The 16122-nt window shown below is 39.7% G+C and overlaps 1 protein-coding gene across 1 annotated transcript in view; it reads right to left on the bottom strand.

Annotated features, from left to right (window-relative positions):
* The window catches only part of COL1A2 (collagen type I alpha 2 chain), a 38667-nt gene that overhangs the window by 10728 nt on the left and 11817 nt on the right, over nt 1–16122 (bottom strand). The window contains exons 13-35 of the mRNA XM_062605138.1: nt 15359–15403; nt 15105–15158; nt 14956–15000; nt 12462–12515; nt 10830–10928; nt 10700–10744; nt 10494–10592; nt 9918–9971; nt 9710–9817; nt 8781–8834; nt 8577–8675; nt 7669–7722; nt 7213–7311; nt 6409–6462; nt 5701–5754; nt 5521–5574; nt 5367–5420; nt 4501–4545; nt 3337–3435; nt 2539–2646; nt 1114–1167; nt 714–767; nt 98–151 (exon numbers count right to left, since the gene is read on the bottom strand). Of these exons, the coding sequence (XP_062461122.1) occupies nt 98–151; nt 714–767; nt 1114–1167; nt 2539–2646; nt 3337–3435; nt 4501–4545; nt 5367–5420; nt 5521–5574; nt 5701–5754; nt 6409–6462; nt 7213–7311; nt 7669–7722; nt 8577–8675; nt 8781–8834; nt 9710–9817; nt 9918–9971; nt 10494–10592; nt 10700–10744; nt 10830–10928; nt 12462–12515; nt 14956–15000; nt 15105–15158; nt 15359–15403 (1539 nt within the window). The remainder of the gene's footprint in view (nt 1–97; nt 152–713; nt 768–1113; nt 1168–2538; nt 2647–3336; nt 3436–4500; nt 4546–5366; nt 5421–5520; nt 5575–5700; nt 5755–6408; nt 6463–7212; nt 7312–7668; nt 7723–8576; nt 8676–8780; nt 8835–9709; nt 9818–9917; nt 9972–10493; nt 10593–10699; nt 10745–10829; nt 10929–12461; nt 12516–14955; nt 15001–15104; nt 15159–15358; nt 15404–16122) is intronic.

The raw sequence follows: 16122 nt of genomic DNA on the forward strand, positions 1-16122 counted from the left end.
ACAAAGAAGAGAGGACTGGTTGGAAAGGGCGTTAAAAAGGCATTTTTCTGAACATCATGTCTTTGACAGAGGAATAGCTGTAGGAACTGTGACTTACAGGGATACCACGGGCACCAGCAGGACCAGCTGGACCAGCAGGACCACCTTCACCCTAAAAGAGATGGAAGAAAATATTATGACACTGTGGAGGAAGTCCTCACTGCAGCCAGGGCAGTAGTGGTCTTGTGGTACAGACACATATAGCGAGTATCTCCTAATGGAGAGGGTGTTACTGAAGATGCTTCTGATTTGACCCACCCTGTATTAATAATTTCTAATGATACTTGGACAGAATGAAGAATCATTCTGAGCTAATGTGTGGTTGTACGTGACCGTATCAAAACTACTTCTCACATTTTAAGGACTGTGCAAATTAGCCTCAATCGGGAAGAATTCAGACAAAACCTAAATCAGAATCTTCTCCCCATATAACCCACTGCCACATAGATGTGCCCCGCTTCCCTGCCCTTTCAGATAACCCTGTCTTTTCAGGTGGCAAACTTCACTGAATAATTCTACAGTCCCAATAACTCTTGCATCCAAAATCTGAAAAGCTTGTAGAATGCTTGCACGCTAGAAAGATGGAACTTTTCTGGAACTTCACATCTTAAATATACATGTGTGGATAAACTGCATAAAGACAAGACACTTTTTCATTTGAAGAGCAGACTTACCCGTTCACCAGCACCACCAGCAGGGCCAGGAGCACCAATAGCGCCAGGGAGACCCTATAGATCAAGAGACAGGACACCATTTCTAACAACATGTAATTATAATTTTGTGTTGCTTTGCTGGCTGCCTTTAGAATTAGCTGTCTGGGCTGAGGACAATGTCACAGTGAACAACTGTCATTTCTCTGCTTGTGTTAACGAAAAGTGATCAGTTTTCTCTCTCTCCCCCCACATTCAAACATCCCTGGACAAGGAGAAACAAAGTCATATTGCATTGTATCAAAAGTGAGCAGATAAAGAGAAATGCAATACAATGGGAAATTGAAGTCCTGAACATCCCTTTCAGTCACTTAAGTTCGGAGGTGTAGCAAGGTAAACTCAAGCAGAACCAAAAGATACATACACGGGCACCATCTCTTCCGGTTGCACCAGTATCGCCTCTCAGACCTGGGGGACCCTAGAGTACACAAAGGAGACAAAGAGCCTTATATTGGTAACAAACACAAAAGTTTGTATGAAAGAAGCCTTGAACTGTTTGTTGAGTACCCATGTATTACTTGCATATGATATGAGATGCTTATCATGCTAGGGTGTTTTTGAGAATGGACTTATGGACTTATTATGAGTTTGAGAATGGACTTATTATGCTCATTCTTATTGCTGAGCACATACTGACTTGCAAAATGAGAATTTGCAAACAAAGTGGCCTGACCTGCTTTCCAAAATTATAAGCCTGCTTCCTTCATGGGAAACCTACTTAGTTTCCCCCAGGTGGCAAGCATTTTGAATGTAATAAAAAACTCAAAACGAAGATGATGTATGTTCCAAATTATGAATGTAAATTCCCACTTAAAATCCCTTTTCTTTCGGTCAAGAAATAACCATAAGCAGAAATCCTTCTGAGTATTCATGTTACACTTTCTATTTGAAGCAGGAAAACCACTGTTAAAAATGATGTCGTACAAGTGGTCACGTAAAATGTGTAACAAGAAATTATATCCAGGCTATGATTAGTGTCAAGAAATCAGACCAGCATTCTGTTCTATCTCTTTTTTTAACACATCCTACTCTTCTGCATTTATCTGCATGTCAGTAAAATAGTGTTTTATAAAAAGTTGCAAGCAATTTTCATCTTAATTTCCTTGCAACTCCATATATGCCATGGATTTTTTCAGTCAACACAAATACAGCCGTTCTAGAAATCTCAGTTTAAATAATGAACAGAAGAGAATATGGGGTGAGATGTACATACCAAGATAAAAACCAATTTTACAGATAATGGATTAAGCAGAGGTGGCAACAGGACTTGCAAACAGACTTCACAGCTTTATATAAGGGTTTACATTGGCTAAAATGATAGAAAACTGATATAATCATGAAAATTTTGTAACTTGTATTTACTTGTTTCATAGCCAAGTTTCATACTTGTTTACTTGTATCATAGTCACTGTACCTACAGCAGTCACAGATCTGATCAGTCACTGATCTGATCTGAACTTTATAGTAGGCCCATGCCTACTATAAAGCCTGTACTCAAAGACAGCTTTAGTATTTCTTTGGTAAAGATAAGCTCATTGTTAACCAATCCTGTAAAGAACTAGCTGCCACATAAACCAACTGCAGATGCTGAGCAAAGATCAAAATACAATCTTAGAAAAGACTGTCAGTCTGTTAGACCGACAAACTCTCTACTTACTGACTACTAAATAATACAATTTCACAGTAAATAAAAGTTGCATTGGGGTAACCTGCAGGGTTTTTAAGTTAATGAAATTCAAGCATCTCCCAAACCTGTGCCTGCAGTAACAAATCAGGTTGTCCACTTTACCTTTTCACCCTTGCCTCCTGGAACACCAGCAACACCTCTCTCTCCAGGGATTCCACCAGGGCCAGCAGGACCAGGACCACCAGCAGCACCAACATTGCCAGGCTCACCCTAGCAGCAACAGCATATTATGTAAATCAGTCAAATCATCCACGTAATTTGGAACAAACTTCTGTAATTACTACTTTGCTCATCATTCTGCTTGCCTGTAAACAGTGAGAGAAGCAGTATTTTGTCTTAAGCTATCATACTTATTTTATTTTTTCAGCTAGTGAAGATGCTATGCTTGAACACTCTCTCTGATTCTGTGGGCTTCTGAGGTTTTAGGGTGTCCCATAATCCAAACTAAACTTCTGTAGGACTACCCATGAAAATCTTGAAAACTAAGACTAATTCAGCTAGCATCAGCCAATGTTGTTAGATGACTGCTCATTATTGGGCTTATATTTTGGGGGAAATATTTCTTACAAGACACAAGAACTTCCTGTGTATGAGTAGAGGTGGATACACACAGAAGTCAGCATGATTTTTTGCCAGAATCTCGGGCCCTAACTCAAAACAGAATAGTATACCCAGCTGACAAGCTGCATTCAAACTGAGTCCAAACTGGAATTCCCCTCCTATCATCTATAGTGTTAAACATAAGAACCTTTAGTACTAGTGTGGATTAGCTGGGATGGGGCTTTACAACTTGAAGAAACAACCCAGGAGCTATGGTATATAGGTAGCTACCGATTACCAGTAATCATTTATGCTCTTAGGAACTCAATAGTAAGGCAATGGCAGCTGGAAAAGGCATACCTTGTTACCATCAGGGCCTGGTGGGCCAGCTGGACCACGGCTTCCAATGGGACCGGCAGGACCAACAGCACCGCTTTCACCAGGAGGACCACGTTCACCCTGCAGGAGACAGTCTGATTTGAGTTCTGCCTTGAACTGTTCTGAGGCTTAGAGGTTTAAAAGCACTGACTAGTAGCAATGACAGTGGAATATGTTTTTATATGAACGAACCATTAAGAACCGTATTAGAATTGTGCAGATATTAACTGAACTGGTAATGAGAACCGGCTCTAGGTTTTGACACAAACATAGCAAAGTGAAGAATTAAAGTCTTGTAGGATGATAACAGCTGACAAAGTACAAGTACTTCCTGAACATGGATTTTGGCAGCTGTGCTCACTCTGGTAACACTGTCTTGTATTCTATTGTCAAATGGAGCTTCGGATACCAGTTAGAAGGCAGATAATGGATTCTAGTGAAATTAGAGCCATAGTAATTGGCAAATAATTATTTTTACAGCGGCAAATGCCTGATGAATATTGGAGAATAAAGGTGACAGCTAAAGCCTGCTAATGTGACCTGTATATTATAACAGGTATAAGGACAAATTCTGAAACAGATGCCATCTGTAGACACGGAAGTAGCCAGAAATGGGCTTAAATGCACAATGGATCTACCAAAGATAGAAATATCAGTTTAGCTATCCTTGTTTGGGCTGGGATAGAATTAATTTTCTTCCTTAACTAAAGACATACCAAATTATCCCATTGTGATAAAGCTGGACAACAGTGAATAATCTGATGAGGCATAATGCATATTTTTAGTTATGATGGAGAATCTGGGAATTTGTTTGAGAATCTAAAATGTAGTCAAATAACTGACTCAAAGAGAGACAGCACAGTGCTAGAAAGCACCAATGATGCAGAAGGCTAATTTAAAATGTACTGATGCTCCCCAATTAATGGATCTTTCAATTATTTTTACATACGTTTTGTTAATGACAGAGGCAGAAAAGGAAGAAATATTATTCATGAAATATGCAGATTATCACAAAGGTGGAAACTTGTCATCAGGAAGAAGGGCTGGCATATTTGTTTATCTTGAGAAACATGGAAAAGTACGTATCTACTATTATCATGGAACACATTAAGAAAGTCTGTACTAGGTTTTAAACGAGTTACTCACTCTTGGGCCAGCAGGACCAGGGACACCAAATTCACCATGAAGACCCTAGAAGAGAGCAGACATACTGATAAAGCTTATTTCTAAAGCAAACTTATCAGCTTAAATTGTACTCTGTTTCCTAGCAGTAAACAGAAATACGTCTCAAATTGAAGTAGCATATTGAAAAATCTTCCGACTAAACCCAGGCATTTAGATACACAGAAATAAACCCTTTTCATATAGCTGCACAATATTTCAAAGCACACATGAGATAATAATTTCTCATCTGAAGAAAGAGTTAGCTATTAAATTTCAAGCTCATTTTTCAGGTTCATGCAATGTAAACTCTTGTACAGGGACATAGAGAGATCTAACTATAAAGGTTAAAGGTGGTTATGACACATAGGATTCACAATTTGCAGATTACATCACACACTCTGAGCAGAACTTAGAGCCTAACTTGCCACAGAACGACCTCAGTTGTACACCATTGTCAGTTCACTGAAATCAACTGAGGTGCAAAAGCATACAACTGGAGTAACACAGTTACATTGAACCTTGAGGATTGCAAAAAAAAATTGAAGTAAAACGTTTTTCATGTACTATCTTGTCCTTCAGAGAAGAAGGCATATTTTAGACCTGAAAAGCAAAGGACTGGCTTTGCTCAGTTTCATACCAGAACTTTGAAAAAAGAAGTATGTTGCAAATTCCAATGGACCTTGATCATTTCTGGCTAGCTTTAACAAAAGGGACTATTAAATTTTGCATACAACATGGATTGCTTAGCTTTGGCAAATGGATACAACAGGCACATATGCAATTGTAAACATAATGCTTATGCAATGCCTGCCTGCCCCTACTTGTGGAATACTGTATCTGTCACTCACCCTTTCGCCTGGTTTACCAGCTTCACCCGCTGGACCCGAGGGACCTGGCAGACCCTAAGTGTAAAGAAACAAGAATAAAATAAAATTAAAGCAGAAGCTCTTAAGATGCTTGGTAAACCACAGATAAGATTGAGCAGAGCACATAGTTATTTACCTGGAAGCCAGGAGGGCCAGCAGGACCTTGTTCACCCTTTCCACCTTGGTTGCCCTGGATGGAATGAAAACCAAGGGATTAACTTGGAAGGAAAAACACAGGAAAACAGATTCTAAAATTGGAAGTCTAATTAATGAAAAGTAACTCACAGACTGGATCTGTGCAGAAGCTGTTACTTACAGTGACTCCAGGAGGACCTTGAGCACCGTTATTTCCCTCTGGACCAGGAGCACCCTAAATGTGTTCAGGTAGAAAGCTGTTATCAAAGCTTTGATTTGTTATGAATAACATCTCCCTAAAGTGATTCTGTGCTGAAACTAAAGGTTTTTGGCTGTGTATTTTGAACATAGCCATTTAATTGTAAGAGCTTCACTGTCGAAGGGTACACAAGATGCTTATAATTTTAAATTCTCGTGATTCTTTTAGTTATTGCAGCATGTTCATCCTTAAGGGAACTTCTTTTGGAATTACAGATTATGGGAACCTTGCTGATAGTGTTATTCCTGCAACGGACCAATTATTTGGTCCCTTAAATGGAAAAATTGGTAACTTTCAACTGTAAGAAGTTGGAAATTTCAGTTGGAAACAGGGTCAATTAGAAACCATACACTGTCCTTAAAAATCTGCACAGGGAGTGCTGTTTTTTCCTCTTCATAGGAAGCTAATACCCCATAATTTATTACCCAATTAATACCCAAGAAGGGTAGTTTTCATTTATCCCTTAAGTAATTGTTCCAACTGATAAGAAGCTAGACAAATGCATTCCCAAGTGCTTTTCTATTTCATTATCTATTCATGCTCACAGAAGACAATGCTATTTTATTACAGAGGTTTTGAAAATCTACTTTTTTATCTCTGGAGGTTGATAGAGGAAACATATCCACATACCCGTGGGCCAGCAAGACCAACATTGCCTTTTTCACCAGGTTTGCCAGGTTCACCCTGAAGTTGAAAGCAAGAGATACAAAAGTTAACCAAGACTTTATGTTAGAGTCAGTTTAAGCTACTAAAGAGACACTGTTCCACTCCTTGCCAGGACATTTATTGTAATATTTCTTTTACCCTAATTAAAACACCCGCAAGTTCCATCTACCTTTTGGAATAGTAGCTCAGTTTTCAAAACTCCATTCCTTTATTTTTTGAGATCTTAACTGATGACACCATGCAGTACACTATATATATTTGTCTATATGTGTGTATATGTATACCAACACCACAAATCCAGGAGATTATTATTGCTATATATGCCCCCTGTGTGACATGTCAAGAGCCCCACTGCATGGGTAGCTTTTCTTCTAAATTAAGTGAGCTTTGGATTGTGCTCCATACATAACAATGCTCTGGAACTGAAACTTAAGCTTGGTGGCCAACCTTTACAGAACTTTTACTTAAGTGCATATACAGAAGTGATAGACATGCAGAAAAGACATATATATATTATTCTAATAATTTCAATGTCCAAATATTCCTAAACTAATTAAATTGGTTGTCATTTGTTGTTTCATTGTTAATCATATTTTAGAAAACTGGAAAATAATGTAAAACAGAACTCTTGGATGCCATCCAGTAAGCAGTACAGGAGGACACAGGGGGATGTGTTTGATTGTTACAGCTGGGGACCTACAGATTAGTCTGGAAATAGTAATTGAAAGTAATAGAAATAGTAATAGAAAGTTTTTGTATTGTACTTACAGTGGGACCTTTTGGTCCAGGGAATCCAATGTTGCCGGGCTCACCTCTATTACCAGCTGGACCAATTGGTCCAACCCTACCATCTGCTCCAGGGAAACCCTAAGAAAAGAAATGATACTATTAAATGGCTGGGATATTTTAATTAGAGACATGTGTACTGACAGGAAGCAAATGCCATTTAACTTTTAAACACTGTTTATACATAGCATCCTCATGCATTTCTTCATTTTTGTAGAACTGTGTATTTCTTCTTCCAGGACATAGGCTTGATCTGAGACCACAGAAATGGATGGAAAGTTTTTCACTGATCTTGTGGGTAATACGACAGTAAAACCTTGCTGGTTTTACAAAGGGCTGTGTTAGAACTTATTGCTGAGATCTCTGCTCTTTAAAATCTCAGTTTATGTCGATGTTTTACATGCAATGGGGAAACAGAATGAAAACCAAAGTACTTACAACAGGACCTTCCTTGCCAGCGGGGCCTGGGCTTCCAGGCTGACCTGGGAGACCCTGAGAAAAGAAAGGTTTCATGTTTTCAGAAAACAACTCACTCAACAATTAACCAAGTTTTTTTTCTACATTTCTGCATATACACACAGACACCAAGTTATCAATATACGCTGTGGAAACGGGGCTTTATGTCTCATCAAGTTTACATCTAATCAAGTTTAATTTGGTAGCGTGCTCTCCCATGCTAGTTGAAAATCAGTGTAGGTAAATGCCTTTTTCACTCAGATAAAGTAATTTAGGCTGTACTTTAGCAGCGAATGTGCGTAAATGTTTGTAGATGCCTAATAGTTCACATGTGCTTTGAAAACTTCCGCTTCATGAGGTGGCGTAGAAGAGAAAGAATAGATTAAAGAGGATAAAGGACAATGGCATGTACATAATCTGATAGCAGCCAGCACCACTAAAATTGGATGGTTATTTTCAGTGAAATAATTTGCAAAATAAAACTGAAATAATTGAGAACAGCTATCTCACATCATTTTAGTAGGGTTTGCTTTTCTTGTAATTAGTTGAAGAGGACACACACATACTTCAGCTGCAATCCCAATGATCATACCTTGTAAATAATCATGAGTGGAACCTCTCTCAGAAGTCAATGCAGTATCCAGTACAAGGGACCACTGCTCCTTGACAATGCAATCAACGCCACCACACACAAAAAACATATTTCAAGAAAGATTTTGATGCCTCTTAATCATTTCCTCATGGATGCTTTTTCAATAGAGTGGTGGAAGTGCCCTGTCATTAGCACAGGCTGAATTTTTGCAGTTGGATTTCTGAATAATTTTGCCCCTAAACTGTAAGTAATTTTCTTTTTGCACAGTTCAAACTTACATCACATAGTTCAAACTTACTCTTGGACCCATAAGACCAGGCTCACCAGGACGGCCAGCATCACCATTAGGACCCTTAGCACCAACAGGACCAGTAGCACCACGGTTACCAGCAGGTCCCTACCAAAATAAATACATGAAATTAGGCAGGGGTAATAAAAAGCATCACACATCTGTGTATAAAAGAAGATGATTTAGAAATAGTGACCCAGACAAAAATCTTACCATAACACCAGCTCTGCCATCAGCTCCAGGGAGACCACGAGATCCAGGCACACCCTGCAAGTGAACACAAAACAAATCTAGAAAGGGAAAGAAATAAATCTGTTCTTGTGGAGAAGAACTACTTACTTACTAAATTTCAGCCTTCCAAGCAGGTCCACTGAATTTGAGCTAAGTGCAGGCCTAAGCATACACACCTCAGTGTAAATATATATTGTGAAAAAAATACACTTCCTTTAGATTTCTTCAAGTTCTAATCTGCTTGTATCAGAGTATTTTCAGTGTTCATTGTAATCTAATAATGGCCCTAGCAAGCAGCTAGGATCCCACAGCCTGGCCCACACAGTCTCATGTTCACTTCTCTGTAGAAACTTACTGACTTCTCTATGACTCCGTAAACCCTAACCAAGGTGCAAGACTGAATCTTTACCTCTACCAAAAAAAAAAAAATCTGGTGGAAACACTGCCGTTTTCCCTATTATTTTCCTGTGAATTCTTTCCATGTATGAAACCACACGCATCCTGAAGTTCATGGAGTGGTTTCCTCACAGACTGAAAAGGTTACTAGGCACACTTGAATTGAAATGCTTTGCCTCACATTATGTGTGAGCCAATTATCTATTTTAAGCTGTTAAACCCATCACAAAGCTTTAAGAGTAATCAAAGATAATTCACTATTATACAGTGGATAAATCAAAGCAACCTCTAATTACTTCAAGGATAAGAGAGTAAACATCATTAATACATTAATACATTAATACAAAGCAAAAACAGGTTTGGTCCCAACTAATCAAAATGCTCAAAACTGCAAATGATCTTTGCTTAATAGCATGAATGCAAATTTAATTACTCATAATGACTTAATTTGCCTTTGTGAATGTAGCTTTATTTCCTTTTTGCTTCTACTTCTGGAACATAAAAAGAAAACCTACTCTTAGACCAGCAGGGCCCGGGGGACCAGCAGAGCCAGGTTCACCATTGCTGCCTCTCTTGCCTTCCTCACCACTAGGACCAGGAGGGCCAGCGGGTCCAGCAGCACCCTGTTTCAGGCAAAGAGAAAAGGAAGAAATCAGATGCTTTGTTACCGGTATTATCGGGGTTTTTCATTGAAAAAAAACCTTCACATGTTGCTATACTTACAGGCTCACCCTTGTTACCACTTTCTCCCTTGGGACCAGCGGGGCCTGGTTCACCCTAGAGTCCAAAACAAAAAGAGATCATAGAATTAAGCATAATTTCAAAAATCTCTCTTCTACCTCAACAGCTTTTAATGAATCCAACAACTTCTTAATCATCTAATGCCATGTCTTCCTCTACTGTCATACATGGTCAGTGAACATAAACTGTACTTTTGGCTTAACAGGCATGAAAAAAGGGATGTTAAAAGATGCTTAGAAATGACAGTAATTCACACATTCAGGGTTGGTCCCTATACTGAGGATACCCATTGAGGGCCTGTTTGTGAGACCGCTGCCACATCTCTCTTGGTACTACCAACATGGACAGAATTTAACAACCCTTGCACTCAAAGTGAGTGCAAAGTGAACCTCTTCAGTCTCAGCATTTGAAGCAAGCAGCGAGGCAGAGAAATGAACTGCAATGTTTAATTATAGTGGAGCAAGAAAAAATGCCTGCATTTAATAGAAAAATCTTTTACAATAGAGGACACTGTGACCAATTTTCAAATGAAGGCATACAATACACAAAGTAACTTACCACAAGTCCTCTAGCGCCACTAGGACCAGCGGGACCAGGAGGACCAGGAATACCACGGGGACCAGGCAGACCAGGAGCTCCAGCAACACCAGGAAGACCCTGTTCAGCAGAGGCGTAAAAGGTATTATGAGCCCAATATCTTTTCTGTTGCATTAACTGAATTGGTTTTCTTTAGAGCAAACAAGTGTGAGTATGGCTGTACTTACAGCTGCACCTTTAGCCCCTGGGAGACCATTAGCACCAGGGTTCCCCTATTAAGAAAGATAACAGTAATGGTTATTTCAGAGTCTCAAGTGCACCCATCCGACAATAGATGAAGTCTGGGAAGTTACTCACTGGAGGGCCAACAGGACCACTAGAGCCAGGAAGTCCAATCTCTCCTCTTGGGCCAGCAGGACCACTAGGACCAACATGACCAGCAGGTCCGATTTCACCCTGTTTGCAAGAAGGACAGAGCCCTCTGTCAGTGCACACAATATTAGGGGTGTTAGGGCAATAGTGGAGCAATCCTGTATTATCCTGACATTAAGAAGATAATCATATATATGTACATATATTCCTACTTCAGAGGCCAGGAAATCAAGAGGCCGAGAGCTTTTACTGGATTTTAAAGTCACTGAAGCTGAGATGTCTAGCTAGGCTCCATCAAGGCTGATGGCTAACACAGGAACAACAGATGCTCAGTGTATCTGAAAAGCTTCATTATTGCCAAGGTTTACAAAGAAGGTTGATCTAGAAAATCAGAATTATGATTCTGGTCTTATCTGCAGCCATGTGCCTCCAGCATTGGCCTGAGATGCCTCATAGTGTAGGAGACCTAACTGACCATTATCTTGCACCTTAGATGCATTGCACTAATGCAAAATGATGCCTGATCAGAGAGCTATAGGATGGTGTTCACAGTGGAGTAAATTACAGGAAAAGGCTCTTGGTTTTACTCTCCGAAGCTTGTATTCACTACATCTACTATAAAACCCCTGAATATTATGAAAACTTTTCTTCTGCAATTCTCTAAGTAGTCAGAATTCACCCATGACGCATAGGCAGCCTTCTCTTGAAATTGCATGCTGTAACAACACTCACATCTGCATCAGAGAAGACATCATGCTTTCCAGAAGTCTTGCCTTTTGACAAGAATAACCAGAACAGGATCTCAATTTTCTCATCTTCCCTGCAGTTAATACTAAGAGATCTAGCAAATAACACTCTATTTTCTTCTACAGGTGGATCAAGACAAGAGTTTCATCTGCTGTGACATGGAATTCATGTACCTGTGTGAGGGTGAAAAACTGTATCACACTATCTCTATATGCATTCAGCTCTGAGCTTCCTGGCAAATGGTCAGTGAAATTTGTAAATGCAGTATATGGAATACTCTCGCCCCAAATCCTTCGTCCTTCCCTGGACAAAGAAAAATTCAAAATAATGAGACTCTTACCCAGGTAAAAATGCTGAGATCCGGGCAATAAACTGAGTTATCTAAGTCACATTCTGTAAGAGCAAAACCAATACTGCCCTAAACCTGAAAAGTTTCAATGCAATCTCCTCACTTGCAATTTCAAGAACCTGGGTTGGAAGGAGCCTGATACTCGACTGCAGCTTCTCGGTCCTCCACTACTTCTCTAATGTGACGTAAACTGCTACTTTGCTTATTTATTATGATCCATGTCACCCTTCGAAGGTGTGTACAACTGCAGCACATAGGAAGCAGTAAGAAAAGAGAAGAGGTTATGTGTCTTCCTGAGCCTGCCTAAAGATAATTTGCAGCTGTGAAATAAGTGCTGTATTGTAAATTAGCGTTCATAGCAGGTCTTCTCCAAATACTGCAGGGATTCATCCTCATCCTGATCTGCAACTAATAAGGAAGCACTCCCCTTACAGAGAAGGTGTGTTTTTGCTACCTAGCAGTACTAGTTACTATATTTCATCTTCACTACCAAATGTGCCAGTAGAATCAGATGTTCATACCTTAGCACCAGGAGCACCTGGGAAGCCTGGAGGACCAGCAGCACCAATAGGACCCTAGGAAATTAAAGGGAAGCAGTTAGGTAAATGTATTCGGTGATGACAGAAACATCTTGCTTGCTGAAGTAAGCATTAAAAAATACATTTCCACACATTACCCTCTCAGAATATCAGTTGCCTTTTGCAACTCCAAACTGACAAATTTGGTTCACTACAAACAGTTAAGAACAGTTTTAAAAAAGTGTGAATTAAACAACAATTTGTAAAACTTTGCCTTGAGGCCAAACACCTGAGTAAGAATAAACAGAGAATGGGCAGAGGCAGACAAGGTGTCTTGCTGCACAGTCCAACAATGAATGAAAGGGAGCGCTGCATCCTGCAAATATAAATCTCAGGTGGCTGTTTCCAGCACATTTACCGTGCAGGAGTTATCTGTGTACGCTTTCAGACCAGTAGTCCTTCAGGCCACACACGAGAGCCCTGGATTGATGACAAACTTTGTCCTTCACCCGTGGGCAGAGGGTTGGTAAGATCTCTGCACCACTTTACAAGCCAGTGCTTTGCACAACTTGTATTTAGGTCAGTACTGGGAATTGGATCAGGCTTAACAGCAACTCAGGGCAGGAACTGATTCTAACATGCAAATGGATTAGAAATCTTGATTCATGCCTAGATCATACATTTTGCAGCAGTGAACACATGCAACTCCAATGCTTGTTCTTTATATTGTGTGGGGTTCAGTTTTATTTAATGTCAAAGGGAATGAATGACATGTCAGCTTGAACAGGGACTTCTACTGATCCTGCTGTATCTAGCTATTGCTGTGAGATATGTAATTATGATGGGACAAGCTTCCTAATGTACAGAACTCAGACATCACAAGAGAAGATATACTGGTGGATTCATAGCCTTTGTTATTCTTTAATGCATACAAAGGGATGTTTTTTACTCAATTATTAATGAATTATTCAACTCATTCACAGCCATTGGGGATTGATATCTACTTCTTTGTAAGCTAACATATTTCAATTATAAATATTATTATAAAACTGCTTTGCAAATCTAAGAGAATTTAATGGCTCAGCTGCTACAGCAAAGAGGAGTTGGCTTCCAACATTCTATAATCTACTCTTATGAACTGAGTACCTGGAATTCTCACTGGTTTTGCATAAAGAGAGAAAAAAAGATCGAATGCCCTTTAAGATATGTATGTAAATATATACTACCAGAATTTCCACTGCAGTGACTCTTTTTATGTTTTAAATTGCAAGTGGCAAGGAGAATAAAACATTATTTGTTTTATTTTTTTAAAAAGAATGATAGTAAGTGCTATGCAGAATGTTTACAGCATCATAACCTAAGTATGTGTAAAATAACCTTAGCCTGGCATAGGCACTGGGACCCAATGCAGCTCCCTGCTCCTGCCCATTCCCAGCAACACCTCCGCAATCAGCAGCTCCTGAATATTTTTCCTATAGTAACTCAATTGCCTTCAAGATAGCTAAAAGGCTTTGGTTCTACTTCAAACTGTAACACCAGACCTCAGCTATGAGGTCTCTGTTTGCCTCCAATTTAATTCCCAACCACGTATTTTTTAAATATCCCATATGGAGAAATGAAGTGAAATTAGTACCTATGCTAACATTCTACTAAAGTATAGTACAGTATAGTAAAGTATAACAGATGTTTCAAGTGACAAGGAGTTAGCAAAGTTAACAGAACCAAGTACAGCTTCATCACTCATTTAAATTTTGAAAGCAGGAAGGAAAAACTATTCTGGGCTATTCCTGACTTTTCATTTAAGCTTCAAAAATATGCCCTAGTACACACATTTATTTCACTAAAACAAATGAGATTTATTGAAGTCAGTGGTATGCTATGGTGACAGTAATTCCTATTAAAGGGACAAAACTGCATTGGATTAACACTTATTCGTATAGTTACTGTTTAACACTCAGCTCAGGACAGTTGGATCTTACTGGCCTTCCACCCTAGCTCACCTAATTCAGGTATCAGGTGGTGAATGAAACAGATTAGCTCCTGTTAGTCAGACAGGACAATGCTGCGGGTGCAAAGCTGAGTCCTGGACTGCATGTAATAGTTTAAGGGTGTATATAATTATAGTCACCTGCAACATGTGCATGGTATGTATCTGCTAAAAGGCATAAAGTCTCTTTAGTTTTGGGATGAGAACTGTTCTGTTAGACTGTTGGAAATCAGAATTCTGATCACTGTTTCCCCCTGAACCCACCAGTGCAAATGACAGAATATTTGGTTCCTTTGATACAGATGCATTTTCTATAAATCCTGAAGCTCTCAGGATATTGTCTGCAAAAGGTTTATGTTTTATCAGTTCTTTTTTGATGAAGCAACAAAGAACTGTGTTAAGAATGTCCACACAGTCAACTCCTCAGAAGCCTGAGAAATACTCTTATCAACAGAAAGAGACACGAGGCCTAATGGAACCAGACTGTCAGAGATCAAGAATGAAACTTACAGCAGGTCCAGTGGGGCCAGCGCTGCCATCACTTCCACGAGCACCCTGTGAGGAGAGAACATGATAAAAGAGTTGAGAGAGATTCAAAGATCAGAGAATGCCACAGCAAGTGGCTGGTCATGATGACAGGCAGATGGGAAGCTACTTACAGCTGGTCCAGGGGCTCCTATTCTTCCTCTCTCACCAGGGAGACCACGAGCACCCTGAAAGAAAAATTAAATTGACTCATTTAATCCATTCACTGAACAAAGATATATAGACTTGCAGCCAGGCAATTCTGTTGTAAATATTCACATTAGAGTATCTAGCTAGCTACAGTGTCACTGACGGCAAAAACTGATCGAATGCTGGCTGAACCATATCTATCAGATTATCATTTTCCGCAGCAGCAGTAAATACTTACAGGTTGTCCTGGGGTACCATTTTCACCAGGGGCACCAGGTTCTCCCTATGAAAAAGAAAGTTTGCAGGCTTGAATTTCTTAAAGAACGATTTGGACAGATAACACAACACCATCTAGAGACATATTCAACTGCTGGGTACTATCTTTGTTTTCTGTGGCACCCGAACCACAGTATAAAATAACTGCACATCAAATCCTGAGGATGCAGAGACTGACTCTCCCTGCACATGCTGGAACGTGACCAGCTGGAATCTTCTTAGAAGAGGAGGGCCAGAGCAAGTCACCTCACCTACCCATCTTAGCTTGGTTTATCCCCTTTCTTTGTTCTGATATTTACTCTGTAGCACGCACTTAAGAGATAGGGCCCGAATAGTCAACTACCAATTCGGACCAATCAGCAGCTGTTTTTTAACTAGAGCAGAAGCAGAATAATGCTTTACTTTGCCTTAGGTTAAGGTGACAAAGTTCCTGTTAAATGGCTGGAAATTAGGATCTGCCTCAGGTATTTTTAACGTAGGACCAATAATACTGAAGCATGACTGACAGCTATTAAAACATGACTCCTGTCCCTTTAGTACTAAGTGCTCTGAACAAGGCTGCAGTTGGTCTAGGCTTGTCTATAGGGGCAAGATTAGCCTTAAGGCCCTTGAATCCTGAACATATCTGAATACACGTAGTCTTAAATGCTGCAAACAGCACAAGTGTTTGCCTTCATCACTGCTTTCAGCATAGTTACATCATAGGTGAACTTCATTGATTATGCT

Source organism: Pezoporus occidentalis, unplaced genomic scaffold (genome assembly GCF_034315485.1).
Source record: "Pezoporus occidentalis ecotype Australia unplaced genomic scaffold, CSIRO_AGI_Poc_V1 ctg9, whole genome shotgun sequence".
NCBI lineage: Eukaryota > Metazoa > Chordata > Aves > Psittaciformes > Psittacidae > Pezoporus > Pezoporus occidentalis.